This window comes from Terrapene carolina, unplaced genomic scaffold, assembly GCF_002925995.2.
Source record: "Terrapene carolina triunguis isolate 2854851 unplaced genomic scaffold, T_m_triunguis-2.0 Scaffold113, whole genome shotgun sequence".
NCBI lineage: Eukaryota > Metazoa > Chordata > Testudines > Emydidae > Terrapene > Terrapene triunguis.
This window is the reverse complement of record NW_020664464.1, coordinates 21,290,810-21,310,281: the sequence shown is the minus strand read 5'-3', so window position 1 is coordinate 21,310,281 and position 19,472 is coordinate 21,290,810. Positions and strand designations below refer to the sequence as shown.

Genomic DNA, 19,472 nt, shown 5'->3' with positions numbered 1-19,472 from the left:
TGCTAACTGACCAGCATTTCTGGTGCCTGCACAAGGGTCAGTCCCTGAGGCAGTGTATAGATTGTGTGGCTTTCGCTTTCCACTACACCCAAAGATCCAGACAAGAGAGGATGCTGAAGCATCCATCATCTGCTATCGATGGAGAAGACTATGGGGCAAATATTCCTGCATCTGCAGAGGAACCATTCTGAGCATGGAACCTCAATGAGATCTGGCTCCAAAGTAGGGGCAGACTGGATCTTTGACCTAACAAACCTCAAGAAAGCAAGGAAGGGTAACTGGAGCTGGATGCGTCTCCTTTTTTGACACTTAAGAGTTTTTCTTTTTCACTATGACATTTCCTTTTAGTCCTATTCACAGAAGTCTTGCAGCGAGGATTCTGGGGTCAAGTGTACAAGAGAGTCCTCTCTACCAAATAATTCTTTGGATCAGAGGGTGTTATTGATGGGGACTAATCAGAGCCAAGGGGGAGGTCTAGGTAATGTCTTGGTACTGTGTACCTCTGTCTCAGTGATGTCTATATAGATGTTAGCTGCTCTGTTACAATTAAGTGCTGAGACTGTGCAAGGGGATACGTCTTTTGACAGTTGGTAGCCATTCCTCCTCTTTCTCTATCATCTGCTTTAGCAGGGGGCCATCCCCAGTAATACCTCTTGAGGTTTCTGTGACTGTGGGTCCAAGTGATGCCTTAGTTCTGAGAACCTCCCAGAGTAAACTTTACTACCATGTGGAATGGAGTCTGAGATCCATTCTGGGGTTCCTTGGCACAATAAGGCTGTCTCCAGCCTTATTCAGTTCTTCTATCTGGAGAGGTGACATTTACCCTTGCAGTAGTAGGTCTGTTGTTCATCTGCTGAGCCTTTACATTGCGCTGGGTCAGCATTCTTTTCCTCTTTGTAATCTGTCTTCTTTGGGCTCTTCATCCTCTTATCGAACTGCGTCTCCATCTAGAGAAAGGTCTCTTAGCAGTACTAGAAAACATCAAGCTTCAGCCTCTTTGGGCTCACCTCATCCAGACTCATCACAAAGCCTGTCTGGCTCCTTCCACGCTGCAGAAGTCAGGCTCCAACTGCAGTTACCTGACTTCTCTGGAGATGAGTCCATGTCTCTGGAGCAGCCTTCTCCATGTCTTTCTCCAGAAGAAAGTGGGGTCTTTCTATATTACCCTTGGAAACTATTAAAGTTCCTGCAAATATCCTGTAGTCAGCAGACCATTTTAAACACAGAGTTCTCCATGGTAAAAGAAAAATCCCACTGTTTTTGATATTCCAGAAACTCATTACCAGGGAATATGGCCTTATTAATCAGGAATGGGTAGAGTTGGTGAGAGACTTTGGTTGACTCCTGAGTCAATACAGTGAACTTCAAACTGACCCTTCAAGCTTTATCTGGTTCCTCTTCATGGTTTTAACTAGGGCCCTAGCAAATTCACCGTTCACTTTGGTCAATTTCATGGCCAGAGGGTCTTAAAATTGGTCAATTTCACGATTTCAGATGTTTACACCTGACATTTCACGGTGTTGTAACTGTGGGGGTCCTGATCCAAAAGGAGATTGTGGGGGAGTCCCACAGCTGTTGTAGGGAGATTGCAGCATTGCCATACTCACTCCTGTGCTGCGGAGTTTCCTGCAGCTGAAGGAGGCTCCCAGAGGTGGAGGTAGGTCCAATCTCCCCAGCGCTGGTGAGAGTGCCCCAACCTAGCTGCTAGTTGGTGTCAGTGATGGATTAAGGCTGGGCCCATGGGGCCTGTACCCAGAGGCCATGAACAATTTGAAAAATGGGTGCCTCAGCCCTGGCAGGAGCCACAGCAGGAGACACAGGGGCTGAAGCCCCAAGACTGGGCAGGAGCCAGGAGGAGGGCAGAAGCCCTGAGCCTGGGAGGCCTAGAGCCTGGGCAGGAGCCATGGGGAGCAGCAGCCCTGAGCCCGGGAACCCTGAGCTCCATTTGGTGGCTACTTAGCCTGTTTCTTTCAGGTGTGGCATCAGATCATGTCGGACAGATGGTTCTAGAGATCATTACCACCGGCAAATGCTATACAATAGAATTTTTGTCCATCCCTACCTCAAAACTCCCTTTCCCATCCTTCTTCAAGGATCCCTCTCACAAGAGGACTCTCAGCTGGAGCTGGGAGTCTACCTCTTGTCTATGTGCTATAGAACTGGTCCGTCCACAGCACGGGGGAAGGGCTGTTATTCAAGATACTTCCTCATACCCAAGAAACAGGGATGCTGGAGACCCATTCTGGATCTAAAACAACTGAATATCTTCATCCGCTGATCAAGATTCAGAATGGTCACCCTGGCCTTTATTATCCCCTCTTGAAACAAAGACAACTGATTTGCAACTCTAGATTTGAAGAATGCCTATTTCTACATAGACATTCACCCAGCACACAGGAGGTTGCTTCGCTTTACAGTGAGCCTAGACCACTACCAGTACAGAAAGCTTTCCTTCCGTCTCTTGATCGCCCAAGGGTTTTCATGAAGGCGCTATCCATGGTGGCAGCATACCAGCATCACCAGGGCACCCCAGTATTTCCCTATCTCAACAACTGGCTGCTCATAAGTCAGTCATACTGGGAAAGAGGTACAGTTGGCAGCTCTATCACTACTCAGCTTCCTTCAATCCTTATAGCTCGAAGGAAACCTAGAAATGTCCACTTTAGTTTCTGTGCAAACTATAGACTTTTACTGGAGCAATTTTTGGATTTGATAACAGCCAAAGCATACTTAACCAGGACGGATTGCAAGCTCTGATGGACCTCATTTTCCAGCTTTGACTGAGCCCTGGGAGATCCTAGGCCATATGGTCTCCTATGTGATATCCGTCACAGGACTCCATCTGTGGAATCATCAGGTGTGGTTGCAAACAGTTTATGCTCTGAGTAGAGACAAGCTGGGCAAGCGGGTTTTAGTTCCTCACAATGTTTTCAAGATCTTTGACCTGGTGGGAAAATAGAAGCTGTGGGCATAACTGTTACCTTTGTTCCCCCTCCTCCCATGAAGAAACTAATTGCATATGGCTCCCTGTCGGGCTAGGGAGCACATCTGGATGAACAGGTGGCTCAAGGTTCTTGGACTCGGCAAGATTCAAGCTTCACATGTGTCTCCTCCAACTGCAAGCAGTACTCGAATCTTACGGAAGGCTTTTGCCTTTCATCCATGCCCTACATATTCAGTATGTTGGGCAATATGACTACAGTATAGTACATGAACAAACATGAAGGAGAGCAGACCACCACTCTTTGCATGAAGATGATCAAGCTCTGGAATTGGTATATCTGACACCAGATCACTCTCTTGGCAGTGCACTTCCCAGGAGTAATGAACACTTTGGCAGACAGCCTCAGCAGGCAGTTCCAGAGACCAGGATTGAAAACTTCACAGCTCAGTGATAGAGCATTTTCTGACAGTGGGGATTCCTGTTGTGGGATGTCTTTTTGTGCCAAGAAAACTAAAAATGCCTGGTTTAGTGTTCCCAGGCAGCTCAGGGGTACAATTCCTGAGAAGAGGCATTCCTAGTAAAATGGTCAGAGCCGCTAATGTATGCTTTGCCACCCATTCCCTTCTTTCCTCAAGCCTGAGGAAAATCGAGCAGGAAAAAAGCATTGGCCAATCCTAGTGGCTGAGACAGTTTTGGTTGGCGTCCTGTCCAGCTCTGAACCTGCTGACTTCGGAGAAAGGCAAGACCACTCATCCAAATCCAGCATCGCTCAGTCTAAGCCTGGTATTTGGATGGATGATGAGCTTAGAGAGGTCAAGTTCAGAGGCAGAACAAGCCATTCTCAATAATAGCAGGAAAGTCTCTATGATGAAATGGAAGAAATTTTCTATCTGTCTGCATCCTCAGATACGTCCAAAGGGCTCAGAGATCCCTACCATTCTGGACTATTTCCTTTATGTTAAAAATGTCTGATTTATCGCTCAGCTCACTGAAAGTGCATTTGGCAATGATTAAGGCCTTCCATTCTGTAGTGAAAAACTGTTTTGGTCTTTATCCACTATGAGGTTTTCAAAAGGCCTTGATATAGAACCTTTCCTCCCAGTACTGAAACCTATACCAATTTGAGTCTTCAGTCTCTCATTGTCAGCACTCATTAATCCTCCTTTTGAACCTGTAGTTTCCTGCTCCCTTCATCTGTCTTTGAAGGTGGCCTTTCTGACCACAGTCACCTCCGTCAGAAGAATAGGTGACTTTGGATTCCTTATGGCAGACTCTCCCTACACGGTCTTCCAGAAGTATAAGATTTCTTTGATATTACACCCCAAGTTCATTCCAAAAGTTTCCTCCAAATTCCACTTTAAATTAGGTCATGTATCTACCTGTTTTCTACCCAAAACCTCACACCACCAGAAAAGACAGGAAGCTCCATTCTTTGGATGTCTGTTGAGCCTTGGCTTTCTATCTGCAAGACAAAACCCTTCAGGAAATCTCTGACACTGTTTCCTTTACTGAATGGATGAAAGGGGAAGTAATTTCCTCACAGACACTTTACAAATGGATTTCAGGTTGCATCCTGCTTTGCTATGAGCTAATGGTGACCCCTCCCCCACAAAATGAGAGAGCCCACTTGACCAGAACCCAGGCTCTCTTAGTAGCTTTTCTTCAGGATGTCTCCTTTCTGTAGAGCAGCAACATGTGATTGTGTGTGTATCTTTTTGCTAGACATTATGCCCTGGTACAAGCTTTTTCAGCAGATGCGTCCTGCAATCTGTAGTACATCGGGGTCCTCTCACCCTCCTCCTCAATGAGTAGTGCTTTTGAGTCCCCTCATGCGACATATTCATAGGGACCATCACTCGATGAAGAAATTCATGTTACTTACCTTACAGTAACTGGAGTTATTTAAGATGTGTGTGGTCCCTATATGTATTCCACTACCTGTCCTCCTTCCCCTCTACTTCGGATCCTTTCCTAAAGCGATTTGTGGCGGTGTAGGAGCTGGAGAGGCGGCCTGTCCACGCTGACCCCTTATGCCCTCTGTTCAGAGTGCGCAGACACAGATCAATGGATACTACTAATGAAAAATCTTCTGGTCTCAGGCACATCAAATGCATGTGCACCTCAAGTGAACTACACATAGGGACCACACATCTCAAAGAACTCAAGTTATTGTAAGGTAAAGTATCAGAGGGGTAGCCGTGTTCATCTGGATCTGTAAAAGGGGGGGAGGGATAGCTCAGTGGTTTGAGCATTGGCCTGCTAAACCCAGGGTTGTGAGTTCAATCCTTGAGGGGGCCACTTAGGGATCTGGGGCAAAAATCAGTACTTGGTCCTGCTAGTGAAGGCAGGGGGCTGGACTCGACCTTTCAAGGTCCCTTCCAGTTCTAGGAGATAGGATATCTCCACTAATTTAAAAAGTGACAGAGTCCTGTGACACCTTATAGACTAACAGACGTATTGGAGCATAAGCTTTCATGGGTGAATACCGAAGTGGGTATTCACCCACGAAAGCTTATGCTCCAATACGTCTGTTAGTCTATAAGGTGCCACAGGACCTTTTGTAAGGTAAAGTAACCAGAATGTGTCTCATGCATAACAATGAACTATTTCACTTCATGGACAAATTTGACTTCTTATAGTTTCAGAATCTAGTTGGCCGTGTGAGGGCAGAGTTCAAATTGAGTGAGAAATGCCTTGCTAAAATGATTTAATTGATGTAATGAGAGGAGAGTCCCTCCTACCCTTCTGTTATATAATTATTATATATTAACTGAGTATCCAAAATTGTGCTAGGTGCCATATGGAGTAATTTTTTTTAAAAAAGTCTCTCCCATAATCTAAGCAGAAACATGGTGGGATGTGGCAAGGCAAAACGGAAGAGATAGGGAAAATGAGGGCTGGCAAAGGGTACAAGTGACTTGATTTTTAAAGAGTGTTTTTTGCCTGTTGCTGCCAGTGACTCTATTGGGAGATGCCGGGTGGTCAGCATTTTTGAAAATCATGCCACAAGTGTGACCCTGCCAGCAGGTAGGGGATCTTGGGGGACAACTACTGCACTGGTGGGGTGCAAAATAAACTTTATTAAGAAAATGTAAAAACAGGGAAAATTCAATAGTGAGGGGTATGGGATTTGTTAAGGTAGACAATTGGGGAGGGGTTTCTTTTAGTAAATAGGATAGGGGGTTTCAATAGTGGGGTACAATACAGTTGGTAACCAATTAACACTGAAATATAAATGTAACAGGTAGCTAACAGTTTTTATGTAAAGGGTGTGTCACAGCAGCATATAACCAACTAACAGTTATGGGTAAAATGTGTTAAATAACCAACAACTCTAGGTAAAAATATGTCAGTGGTGTAAATGTAAAATGTGAGGTGTGTTAGAAAGGAAAAGGGTAACCAATGGGGGTTTATGCTAGACTTTAGTAATACAATTGAGGTTTGGCAGCAGTAGGAGCGGGGTGAGTACGTGGGGTAAGGGATTAAAAGAGAGAGAGAGAGAGAGAGAGAAAGGCAGTGGTAGAGGAATGAGGTTGGGGGATGGGGGAAGAGGAGCATGTGGTGGAGCGGAGACCAAAGGCAGAGGCGCTGCGGAGGGAGATTTCAACTCAGGGAGACACAGAGAGCAGACAGGCTGCAAGTTTAAACAGCAGAGAGACTGCAACGAGTGACTGGGGAGCTCGGGGGGAGACACGGGCAAGCTCGGGGTGGGACAGACTTAACCACAATTATACAGAACACAGCAAAATCTTATCTATGATCCAACTTAACCAAGACTACACAAATTAGCAAGTAACAGAACACAATGCAACAATTCTTTAAACCTAACTTAATCACAGCTATGCAAAATGAAATTACAACTTATCTGGACTAAGAACCTGATTCTAATAGGTGCACCTTACACTCCCTGCCACTTCTTTGATCGGGAGGGGGAGCAGTTCCAGAGGGCAGAGTGGTGTGTGCCCAGGGTACAACCCGGGGGGAGGGAGGGGGAGGCTAGTGTTGGCCGCAGCAGTGGGGTGGCTGCAAGCCGGCAGCCCAGGATACAGTCCAGGAAGGCACAGCCTAGCAGCAGCACAGGCTTATTTCTAGCAGCAAAGGCGCTGCGGAGCCAGAAACAGATTACAGATACAGACCCAAGGAGTTATCTTGAGTCTGTCTGCTGGGGAAACAAGGCCAGCAGCTAGGACAGGGGGAGTTTGCTAGAGGGAGTTCTTACCATTCCCCAGGACAGGAACGGCAGTAGCATCGGAGGATGGAGAGAGGACTCGATTCGCTTACAATAATCAGGAGATCTCCAGGCACAAATTCGTTGTTCGTGGGAGGGGAGTTTAAAAATGGGGGTACGCTCAAAAACAAACGAGAGCGGGGAGAGGGCCCCCCAAAGACCTCTAGCTGATCAGACCAGGTGGCAAAGCAAGGACCTTCTCAGAGGTCTGATCAGAAAATGTCCGGCTTTAAAGGCAAACTCAGGCAGTTTCCCACCAGTAGTTTTGATTGGCTCCTCTTGATACACGGGAGGAGAGAAGGCAGGGAAAGGCTGCAGGTAAGCATAGGCATGCCTGGGCATGTTCTGAGCCACAGGTATGACTCATGCTTCATTAGTTGGCCACTTCAGGTCTTGCATTTCTGGGCAGCGCCCCCCACACCGAGCCCGGGTCTGAACAAAGGAACCAAACAAAGAAGCAAGAAGCCCCCTCCCTAGGCAGAGCAATGGCTCCAGTTAGTCTGTACAAGCCATTCCTATGAATAGGGCTGTGACTTTAGTTAGCACAATGGCCGGGAGGGGCGGCCACACAGGACAAACAGAAAGGAGAGGGGAAAAAAGGAATGCAGCAGGGGGACAGCTGTAACAGACAAAGTGTGGTGTGGTCACTCCCTGTTGTCTAACAGCAAAATACCAGCATTGTCAACTAAAAACTGTCCCTGGTCAACGGTAACAAAGCTTTTTACAGACTGTGTGTTCCAAATGACCATGATACGGGTTGGAGATTTGGACTCGGATCTTAAGGAGCTGTTGAGAGTTGTGATTCCTTTTGCATCAGTTGAGAATGTCATTTGTGGGAAAATAACATTTGTTTCTCTATTAGGCTCTTCGTGTTGCTCTTTTTTTCAGTACACAACACTTAAAATATCAGCTTTTTGTTCACTTCATTCTACCTTCTCTCCTTCCTCCCAAAAAGGTAATAATGCTAAAAGAAAAGCACTTTGACAATCTTATTGAATGTAAAATAAGTAAAGTAAAAATAAACTAGTAATACTGCAAGAATTAACTTACTAACAAGGCATTAACAAGGGGAAGTTGTATACCTCAGTCTGCAAAGAACCCTTTTTCAAGAATTTATTTGTGGAGAGCCATATGACACCTATACCGCTATATCTGTTCTTTGTGCTATAGTATTATATCCTCTTATTTTTTTCTGGAAAACTTTCAGGTTATATAATTTTTTTTTTCCTACTCTTTTCAGAGTAATTCTACAGTCCAGTGTTCAGAAAAGTAAAACGTCTGAACCTAACATTTCTGGCAGTGCAGACATTAATAAAAGAACTACCAGGTCTGCTGCAAGAAAAAGCAGTTTAAAAAGGTGAGAGTTACTCTTTTGAGCTGGCATGTCCATTGCTGGTGATGGACTTTGTCTGAGGGAATATTAGCCTCCTAGTGACAAGGAATTACATTTTAAAATATTTTATTTATCATGTAATGAGACTGTCTGGAGCTTTGAATCTCTTGTGTCATACATTTCTGAGTGAATTTTGGAAACTGGGAGACTTGTGTTGTGGTTATTATGTATGATTTAAGGATTACTGAATTTAGGAGTTTGCTGACTTAATAGTTCCCATCACAATTTCTACAGGTATTGTGAAGAAACCTCTCCAGAAACAAATTTAAAAAAAATTGGTGAGAAATTGTATATGACAATGTGGTGGAGGGAAGGGTGCAGTGGGGAGTTGAGAAACAGTACAAGTGCAACAAATTAGAAATTCAGATGGCAAAGAACTAACTTCTGTCAAATGTTCATAAATATCTCCTCTGTAACACCCTTCTCTACTACTGTAAGATCAAATTTATTGTCATCCTTTTTTCTATTGGTCTAACCATCCAATAAGAAAATAAACATTAAAAGTTCCACTCTTTCCAGAAAGTCAAAGAACATGAATGATTGAAGCCAACCATTCAGCATAGAAAAGATCTATTTCCTTGTCTTGTGTGGAAAAGAGGGTATCTTTAATATTGAGGGAAAACACTAGACAATGTTTCACAGTTCTCTTTGGGGGGAGGGACTCCTCCTTTGTCTTGGCAAGGATTAATATGGAAAGAGAAAGCAATATAAAAACTAAGAGGAATTAGACTGACCACTAATGAGATATGAGAAAATAAATCATAGAAGCACACTGGCTTTGTATCACAGAGGTGTAGAAAATGCATTTTGTGTGTGTGTGTGTGTGTGTGTGTGTGTGTGTGTGTGTGATAGATACACCTCTACCCTGATATAACGCTGTCCTCGGGAGCCAAAAAATCTTCCCGCGTTATAAGTGAAACCGCATTGTATCAAACGTGCTTTGATCCACCAGAGTGCGCAGCCCCGCCCCCCTGGAGCGCTGCTTTACCGCGTTATATCCACTTGTTCTATCGGGTCGCGTTATATCAGGGTAGAGGTGTATAGTGTACTGGTAATGAGATTTTTATAATGGGAAAAGGATTCAGAATTTAAAGTAGGTAGTCTGCTCTACAAGCACCTGGAGAATTTAAAAATGTGGATGGTTTAGAACAAGAGTGTGAGTGCCTTCTTGTGTGTAATCACATGGGTACAAAGTATATTTACTTCTGACAGCTACCACACGAGTTCTTGTATCCATCCATGTGCAAAGTCAGTACGCAGACCTAGACCGTCTCAAGTTGTGCTGGAAATGAGCATGAGGTTCTAGCTCAGATCTGTAGGTTACACAACCATTAATTAGGGGAATTTAAAGCCATCAGTATATTTTTTTCTAGTGCTGTCCTCTTTCACATTCACAGATATCAGTACACTGTGGAAGAGAGATACCAAATGTATATTTCTCTTTTTTGGGAGTGAAATTGACAAGAGGGCTTGCAACTTTCAGTTTGAAAACAAAAGATCTAAGCAAATTAAATCCAAATCACGTATAATCTGTGGCTTATATGTCATACAGCAGTTTCAAATAGTTTTTGATTCGTGAAAGTGACAATTTTTTGTCTTGTGCTTGTTGTGAATATCTTTTAATTAGTCTATCAATAAATGCTGAAGAGAAGAGCCTTATTTTGTTGGGAGGGAGTGAATCATTAGACTTACAACTAGGACTTATGAGTTGGTGTTTATATGCCATAAATACAAACTTAGTATGTGGTAGAGTTTCATAGAATTTCCTTTTCTCTTCTCTCCCTTCTGCCCTCATCCTTAAAGGGAAATGCAAACTATTTTAAAAATTAAACAAAATCAAGCCTTTAATGGTTGGTAAAAGATGGAAACGCCGTATCAAATAACCTGCAGGACACTTCTAATGTAACATTGAGAGAATTTTCAGGGTATTATATAGCATTTGATTCATATTAACAAATAGTTAAAAGCTAAAAACAACTTTTTTTTAAACTTACCTTAAATACCAGCTTTATGAAACACTATATTTTTTGCATAATTGTTTGGTTTGATTAGGTCTCCTTGACTGCAATGTTTTTATCCATACTGATTTCTGTCCATGCTGTCCTCTCTGGTTCTGGTTATTTCTTATATTCTTCATCCCTCTTCTGTTTTTGAGCCTCTTAGCTCTGTAGCTATTTGTCCATTCAGTGACATACTGTTTCAGTTCCTGGAAAGCATCCTTATGAGTAGATCCTCCCTCCTAGAGAATAGCAGGCATTCCACAGTTCCTTTCTTCTCATTTGTCACAATGAAAAAGACCTTCTGATAAATTATTATCTCCGAAGTGGCAGCACTTCTTCATATATCTTTTACAAACCTGGCATGATGCCTCCTGGCTCTGAGGAAAGACTTGTGCTCTTACAGAAGAGGGATTCCTCAGTTCATAAATGAGCACTAACTTTGTAGAGTCTTTGTAATTTGGCTTTCTGACACTGCTTCTGAAACTTCTGCCCCAGATTTTTCACTTTAAACTGTATCTGATCATGTTTCTAATACTTAACTTTGAGACCATACTGCTTCAATCAGTTGGTGACCAGATCCTGCCATTCAAGATATCTCAAAGCAAAATAGTGCCATCCAATAGGGTCACAATTCTGGAGTTCTTAGACATTTTTCCTTCAAAAAAAGGCTTCTTGGTTGTAGTTCATATACGCATCATGTGATTAAATTTATACCCTCTCGTGGACATTATAAAGAATGTCCTCCCTACAATATGGATGTGTTTTTATTTACCTGTAGCCTCTGGAGAAATCTTATATGGAGCCAGTCTATCACAGAATGAGATGGCTTTTGCAGCTCTCCATTTGGTAAAGGATATGCAGTCAATGGGTGACATCGTGGAGCTTCCATTAGTGTATTCAAAACAAAACAAAAACTGGCTTCCCATCCTTTTTGCCTGAAGTTTATTCAACTTTGTCTTAAAAAAAAAAAAAAAATATTGGGTCCCCCAAACTGACTGCATTATTCCAATTCAAGCCTAATAAATGCAGGATAGAGGAGAACAGTTCTGACTTCTATTAATACTGTAGTATTGCTGTTAATCTAACCCAGCATGTCTTTTGTGACATATTATTTTATCTATGTAAACTTTATCATCCAGTATAAACCCTTTGATTCTTTGGACATCACTGCCTAGCCAGTACTATTTTATTTGGTGTCTGTGTATTTTAATAGTCTTTCCTATATGACCACTGTTTCCATTTTTTTCATTGAATCTCATTTTATTTATAGGTATTGCACCGATTTCTTCAGATTTCAGTTTTGTTGTAGCTGAATCACAGTCTATGATCAAAAATTCATTCTTAGCATTATATCCTCAGATTTGAGTCCTTCCTCATTCTTCAAACTGTGAAGAAATTGTCAAGTAGTGGGTCCAGAATGACTCATCTCTCAGTAAAACTACAATATTTACTTCAAGTTTTCTGATGAGATTTATGAAGCCATCTCATGATTGTTTAATCAAGCCAATATGTACAATATTCGTGCCTTTTCCTTCAGGTGACACTATATATCTACCATAGTCAATGCCTGGTTGTCTAGAATGAGAGGGGGTATTAGTACATTAACATGGCAGTGTGGATGGGAGAATGTGATGGAACTGCAAGGGATTCATGTTGCAGCCTAGGGTCATGATCTGCTCTGTGACCTTAGGTTAACTGACTTGGTCAATTGGCACCTCACTTTCCCATCGCTAGGACATGGCTGCTGTAGATTGGTCCATAAGTGATAGGTCAGAGTTCACATTTTACAATGTGCATTTATCAGATCATTTTATGGTGAAATTTTATCCTCTTCTCTCTTCCTTCCAAAATACAGACACTCCTTAAATTCTTATTGTTAATCTATTTAATTGGACCATTTACAGTAGAGGCAACATTTAATAATTATTCCATCTTGAAACAAAAAACTAGAATAATCCTAATACTGAGCACTTAAACTGCTTTTCATCCATTGAACTCAAAGTGCTTTACAGAGGTGGACACAGCATGTGTTAGTATCCCCACTTTACAGACTGGGAAACGGAGGCATGGAGCAAGGCAGTGACTGAGCCAGGAAAAGGACCCCCGTCTCCCAACCCCCGCTACCTTGTAACCTATCCAGTAGGGGCTTGAGAAATTCCAACACCAGCAGCATGAAGTAAAGAAACTAACAGAACCCTCTTCCCTTCAAAATGGATAGAAATTAAGCTATTGTCCCACTCATTACACTGTTAGCGTTCCATGTATTTAACAAGTTCTTGAGCTCCTTTGTTGTTAGCAATTTAGAAGAGAGGAAATAGTGTATGTAGTGAGGATTTTGGGCGTTCAATGGAATTGGACTATAGGAATCATTATGCCAAGGAATAATTGTGACCTGTTGGCAGGAAAGGGGAAATATATGCAACAATTAATATATAGGTCTCTTAGCTTTTTTTCTCACCAGAGAAGCATGTCATAAAAATGAACAGAGTACACTTAACCCAATATGCTTTCACTATTGAAGGGAGCCATTAAGCAGCATTCTGCTCCCGTGTTGAGATGGAAATGGCATGCAGCACACCAGAGCTTTGTCTGTTTGTGATCTAATTCTAGTTTTAAAAAAATTAATATTTCTTTTCCATTCTTTTCTACTTTTCCCACAGTCTGATACCTCAGAAGGAGAAAAGGAAAAGGAATGCTTTACAGCAAATGCGCTTAATGAAATTATGGTACTTTGAATCATCTGCTTTTTCTTTACAAAGGCTTTTTTCCTACTCTTTGTAATCAGAATAGTAGTCTGTGCTTTCTTTACAATTGATAATTTATTCTCTATAAAAGTATCAAGTCTTTTTTTCTTTACAATTTTTTCTTTGAAGTATTATGCTTAACTTAGCTTACAGTGGCAGAAATGTTAGAAAGATTTTGCGCTTGCTTTGTTTTTTGAATTTCAAATCGGATGGTTTTTATTCCTCATAAATCTGTGTTTTATCATTTCAGTGGTCACTCCATACCAAGGACCAGGACAGTGCTGCGTTAAGTAAAAAGAAGTGACTGAAGAGGATGCTGAGGGGGGGAAAAATGGAATATTGCTATGGAACTTAAAGTCTTTCCTTTCAAAGAAATTAACTGCAAAATGCAGCTAAGATTTAGCAGTAAAACTCCTCCTAATTTGTAGAAGAAAACAACCTGTTAAGATGCTTGACAAACAGTTCAGCTTTCTAATTCTAAATGTTTTCTCAACTGTTAAAAAAACCTTGTAAATTTAGACTCAGGTGTAAATATCTAAACTCTCTATTATAAAGAGGGTTTACTAGTGGGTATGAGGCATGTGTGTAATTGTGATGGCAATCACTTAGCTGCTGGCCACCATAAGGAGTGAAGATGTGTGGGAGCTTTTAAATATTTAATTCACTGTTGTCCGTCCAAGCTGATCTCAGTCTCCAATACAGAGCAAATCTTGGGAAGGCAAGATTTTATTCTCATAACATTGTACTTTCCTGTTGATTTGGATAGCCTTCCTTATTTTGTATGTTTTTTTATGAAGCTGTAATGTTAAATACCCAAACTAATTACTGGACACCAAAGACTGCTTTATTTCAAAGGGTTTTTTTAAACAATTTAACTAAAAGCTGTTAACTGTTTTATTAGTAATAGCTTTTAGTTGCTCAAATTGCTTGAAAACATGGATTTTCCTACCAGAGTTTATAATTTGAAGCAGCACCATCAACTTAGATTACACGGCTAGTTGAAAACTTTTTACCTACTTGTGCTACAGGTAATACCTAAGGTTCTCAATCTTTCAGACATGGTAATGGTTCCTAAAGTTTATGCATCAGACCATGCTTTATGGTCATTGTCATAGTTTTCCTTGTTTAATCATTTTCTTCCACACTGAGGGGTGGGGGAAATAGGGGAACTTAAAAAAAAAAAAAGGAGTCGTGATTGTAAAACCACTGAAATTGGCAGTGGGAAGCAGGTGTAGTCAGTAATTTTTTAAAAATGGTTATTTCAAGGTGGCGGTGCTCCTTTAAACATCCAGGTACTTTTGATTATTAAAAAAAAAAAGCCCTAGATACCTAATTATCTGTTAAATGTCATTGTAATTTTTTTAAGGTGACCTAGGATTTGAAATTTTATTTATTTCCTTTTCAATACCTTCTTCTAAATCAGAAAAGTTTTTCCTCCGGATTTATCCTATTATATTTGAACAGCTTATTTTCCCCCCAGTATCTTTGTTTGCCAACATCACATTTGACATATGCACACCCCTCAGAATAGCTCTGCTACTGCATAGCCAACAGTAAAAAGAGGTTTGTTTTTATGAGTTCTATATAAATACATCTGGGGAGGAAGGTTGAAATGTTACTCAGCAGACTTTTTTGTCCTGAAGAAAGACCTACTGTCTTGCAGTGGGAGGGAATGTTCCTACTAAATTTAAACACCCAGGTCTAATTTAATCCCCTTATTAGAGCATTAAAAAATCGTCATGGTAATTGAAGGGTGTTCCCTAGATAGTGTAAGTAGCAATATGTTGGCTTGACTAGCTTTTGATGCTAAAGGCAGAAGAGTATTAGTCCAGGATATGGTTACTTGTTAAGTTAACAGAAGCACCTCCCAAGTTGTTCTGAAACTTTTAATTATGCAAACTTGAATGTAATGAAGATAGAAGAAAAGTTTCTTCCAGTATAGAATCCAAACCTTGAACAGGTATTTAATATCTTTTTTTAGAAGAAGAAACCCCTTTGATTCATCTGACTTTGCTCCTTTGCTTTGTACAGCTGAGAGACTCTTGTCTCCAGGGAAATGGTAATCTTTGTGTTTATATTGCCTTTCAGAACAATTGGGAGCGAGGGGCTGAGCCACATCATTTTGGGGACAAGAGCCTTGTTAACCTTGTGAGGTGTGGAAGCAATGCATCCCCTTCCTGTCAGTTCGTTCTTTGCTTCCACAGAGGGGAGGAGGGACAAAATGAGTCAATGGATTTTTTTAAAACAATTCCCTCTCTGCTAATACAGCCCCTTTGTTTTTTTTATTTGGGGTAGTGGAGCGCTCTTTACTCTGATCAAGAATTAGAGGCCCTATTGTGCTAGACTGGTGAGTCCAACTTCCACCAGTGACCTAGAAGAGAGAATGTGCAGTTAATGATGAATTGAAAATGTGCTCCCTGAACCATCCCTGTAAATTTTTTTTTTTTTTTTTAAACCAAAGTGTGTGTGTCACCCAGGCCCTGTGGGGGCTGCCTCCCCCATACCTCTCACTTCTGCAGCTGCAGTTCTTGGGTAAGCCTGGAATGCTCTGAGCAGTTGCCTGCCTGAACGTAGGGGAGCACCTAGTAAAGGGTGACTCCCCTCTGCCCCATCCTTTCCAGCAGCTGCCAGGGCAGCCCAAGAGAGTGGGGAGATAAAGACACAGAGACAACACTCAATTAAAACTCCATGATTCTCTACCCTTATCCTGGTCAGAGCCAGCCTAACAGTTGCTCTTAACTTGTGCCAGCTAACAGTCCCAATGGTACTGTCTGTCTGTTGCGGATAGCTGAAGCAGAACACATTCCACACTCTCACCCTTCCCTCCTCCCCCTCTTAGGCCACCTATGCCCTGCTATACTGGCTCCATGCACTCCAGGTGGGTAGAATCCCCAGCAGGGACATTGTGAGGGATTCCACTCCTTTTATTACCTGAGTGATGCAAGGCAAGAGATTTTGCCTCAAGTGTAACAACTGGAGCTCCTTGATCTTTTTCAAAAATAAAATGTTTGCCTCTAAAGCTGAAAGGATTGGACACCACGGTGCTAGGTGCTGTACAGGTAAAAATGTCCTAACTCTGGGGAGGTCACAGTTCTGTTTTTTTACAAGCCTAAACAGCTGAATGAGGGGAAGGTAGTGTGGCTGGGAGGATTAGATTAAAAAAAAACACACAATAAGGCTTTTGGACAGTATGTAGTAGTTTTAACTTCCCAACTGCCTACCCAGTTCTTTGCTTTCTAGGTATTTTCATATTTTGTGTACATGTTTGTGTTTTACCTCAGCACTAGAGTGAAACCGAGGAGTTGTCTGTTGTTGGCAAATAGTGAACTGATTTGTTCAGTTAAAGTCTGCCCAAAAATAATGTAATAGGTATAATTTGCTTATACATATGCACAGGTTGAGTTGTTTGTACTGTCCGTTGAACCTGAAAAGAATCAGACTAGGGTTTGTTTGTTTTTAAGAATCACTCCAACATATGAAGTTTTAGCAAACTTTGAAATTACATTTTTAAAAACCAGATGAACTCTCGGACTTTCAATTTTGTATCATTGTTTTAAACATCAAATACTGATTTTAACTGAAAAACAAAGCCCGTCACAAATGTCTATTACATATAGTGAAAGTCTCTAAACAAAGTTTCACAGTTTTGTTAGGTATGAAGATTGTGGGCTACCATTTTTCACTTCTGTACATCTGACGGTTGCGGAGAAACGCACAAATGCTACTGCCATTCTGTATTTGAATATTCAAATCAGTATTACTATTTAGTGACCAACATTACCTCCTCATAGCCTATGTCATTTTAACATTTAGCTCGTATTTTCAATCTGACATTTGCCTTGCATTTGCACCATATGTACCAAAGTTGTCTACACGCAATTCTGAAAGCGAGGGGAGAAAGTGCTTCTTTTCTAAAGACTTGTGAAAGTGTGCCAAATGGAATGTACCTGTAAAACAGGCAGCTGGAGACCTAGAACTTGTGTGTGCTGAGAAGCTAGTTATCCCTGCTGTGATGGATGTATAATTCTGGGTGGGTGGCCCATCATTTTTTCCCCATCATTTACTGATATATATATATCCTATATTAAGTAGGATTTTCTCTCTCTCTCTCTCTATAGAGAGAGAGAGAGAGAGTGAAAATCCTACTTAAAATACATAGTAACTATTAGATATCTTGGGTCAAGTTGCTGCTTTTCAGCAAAGTGTTAGCAATTTCTATTAAAGTTACTCCCAGATCTTGACCTGTTGTTCCAACTGTAAATAGGAAAGTGCTGCAGATGTGCTGTTGTTTTTAAAGACTGGACAAAAACTATTAAGCTAGGATTTGTATAAAATGAGACGCACATTCTAAGTGGAAGAAAAATCAACAATTATGTAATCAGATTGTTCTGCAATTTTATAATAATGGTTTGCAGACTTTCATTTGTCTTGTGTACAGAGTCTGAAAAGTTCTTTAAAACGTACTGAATAATCAGTGTTGCTCATCCTGATTTTTTTTAAATTGTATATTTCTAATCATATTTTTTTAAATCAGATTGAATGACAGAATGGGAGTTTTATTTTGCTGAAGGTATTTTTAAGATAAAGCTTCATGATGTCTTGTAAACTTAGTTTGATATGCATTTGTCATTTGGAAATCTTGCATATTGTAACTTGTTTTATACAAAATATTGAATAGTAATAATTGTAAATTATGAATTGTGTACAAATAAAACTATTAACCTGATGTTTCTTATTCACAACAACCTTGACAATCAGATTAGTCAGAGTCTGCATTAGTGTGTGTGGCTTCCAACAGTAGATCAACAAATGGTAACATTTTTGTGACTATTCACTGAAATGCATAATATACTAATCATGCCTCCCTGACCAACATAATCAAAGTGCAAAATTGTAAGGGATAACTTTTCATTTACTAAAATGATAAAAACTCTTAATTCTCATGAATTATTCTTGCCTTGTTAAATATGTTTACTCTGTGAAGATGCTTACCTATAGCAAGATTAGAGGAGTGAGATTCAGGAAGCCAGGGTTTTTATTTTTTGACTCAGCTACTGACTTTGCTTTGAGCAAATCACTTAACCTTCTTGTGCATCTTTCCCCACCTGTAAAGTGAGGATAGTACCTACCTTTGTATAGTGCTGCAAGATAAAAATATCAAGTGCAAAGTATATAATATCAAATTTTATTGAAATTATGATAATACACAAAATGTTGCAAAAAAGGGTCCATTGCAAACTCAAACTGAAAACTTCAAAATTTCACAAAAAAAATTGTTTTTTATTGTCCAACTCTAAAATTCTGTATAAACTCAAGTGGTCAAGCTGGGCTAGCCTAAAGTCAACCTTTGCCACTGGTGGTTGCCTCTGTCAAACAACAAAAACACACTAGACTCAGCTAATCTGCAAATTTTTAAAGCTCTGACACACAGCCTCATCCTTCTTCCCAAAAGCATAAATAAACCTTCCTCCCATCCTCCTGATATGTTTCCCATGCATATAACATCATCCTGTTGGTCTTGTACAGCAAAATGCTAATCTTCACTTCTCATCCTTTTCTGCTTTGAAATTGGTTAAAGATAATTATGCTCTTATAAATATAAAAGTTTTTCATGACCTGAATAAGCTGCATGCTAGAGAATGAATGAGTCTCACATCAATAGATATCACTGTGTGTAATTGTTCTAAGCCTGCGTGTCAATCGGTGACGGCTTATCATTGCAAAGACCAACAGTCAAACACGTTTAAAAAAAAAAAAATTATATATAGTCCAGATCTGCAGGGAGGAAATGAAAATGACGGGCATCACAAGGGAGAATGTGCTGTCCTATCAAAACCATTTACTCTCAGGGTATGTCTATACTTACATGGTAGTTCGACGGCTGGCAATCGAACTTCCGGGTTCGATTTATCTAGTCTGGACGCGATAAATCGATCCCGGAAGTGCTCACCGTCGACTGCGGTACTCCAGGTCGGCGAGAGGAGTACCGCGGAGTCGACGGGGGAGCCTGCCTGCCGCGTGTGGACCGCGTCTGAACCGCGGTAAGTTCGAACTAAGGTATGTCGACTTCAGCTACGTTATTCACGTAGCTGAAGTTGCGTACCTTAGATCGAATTGGGGTGTTAGTGTAGACCAGGCCTCAGTTAAGAGTTGGGCACTATGC

The 19,472-nt window shown here is 41.0% G+C and overlaps 1 protein-coding gene across 8 annotated transcripts in view; it reads left to right on the top strand.

Annotated features, from left to right (window-relative positions):
* CDC14B (cell division cycle 14B) overlaps positions 1 to 14,627 on the top strand; it is an 81,394-nt gene extending 66,767 nt beyond the window's left edge. For 4 of the 8 annotated variants that reach the window (XM_024208958.3, XM_026652363.1, XM_024208960.3 and 1 more), the window contains 3 exons: positions 8,413 to 8,529; positions 13,226 to 13,291; positions 13,560 to 14,627. In XM_024208958.3, coding sequence (XP_024064726.1) covers positions 8,413 to 8,529; positions 13,226 to 13,291; positions 13,560 to 13,599 — 223 coding nt within the window. In that variant the 3' untranslated portion in view covers positions 13,600 to 14,627. Of the gene's footprint in view, positions 1 to 8,412; positions 8,530 to 13,225; positions 13,292 to 13,559 lie in introns of those variants that run through there. The other 4 variants (XM_024208964.3, XM_024208961.3, XM_024208963.3 and 1 more) reach the window with 3 other exon arrangements.
* Positions 14,628 to 19,472: the final 4,845 nt, after the last annotated feature.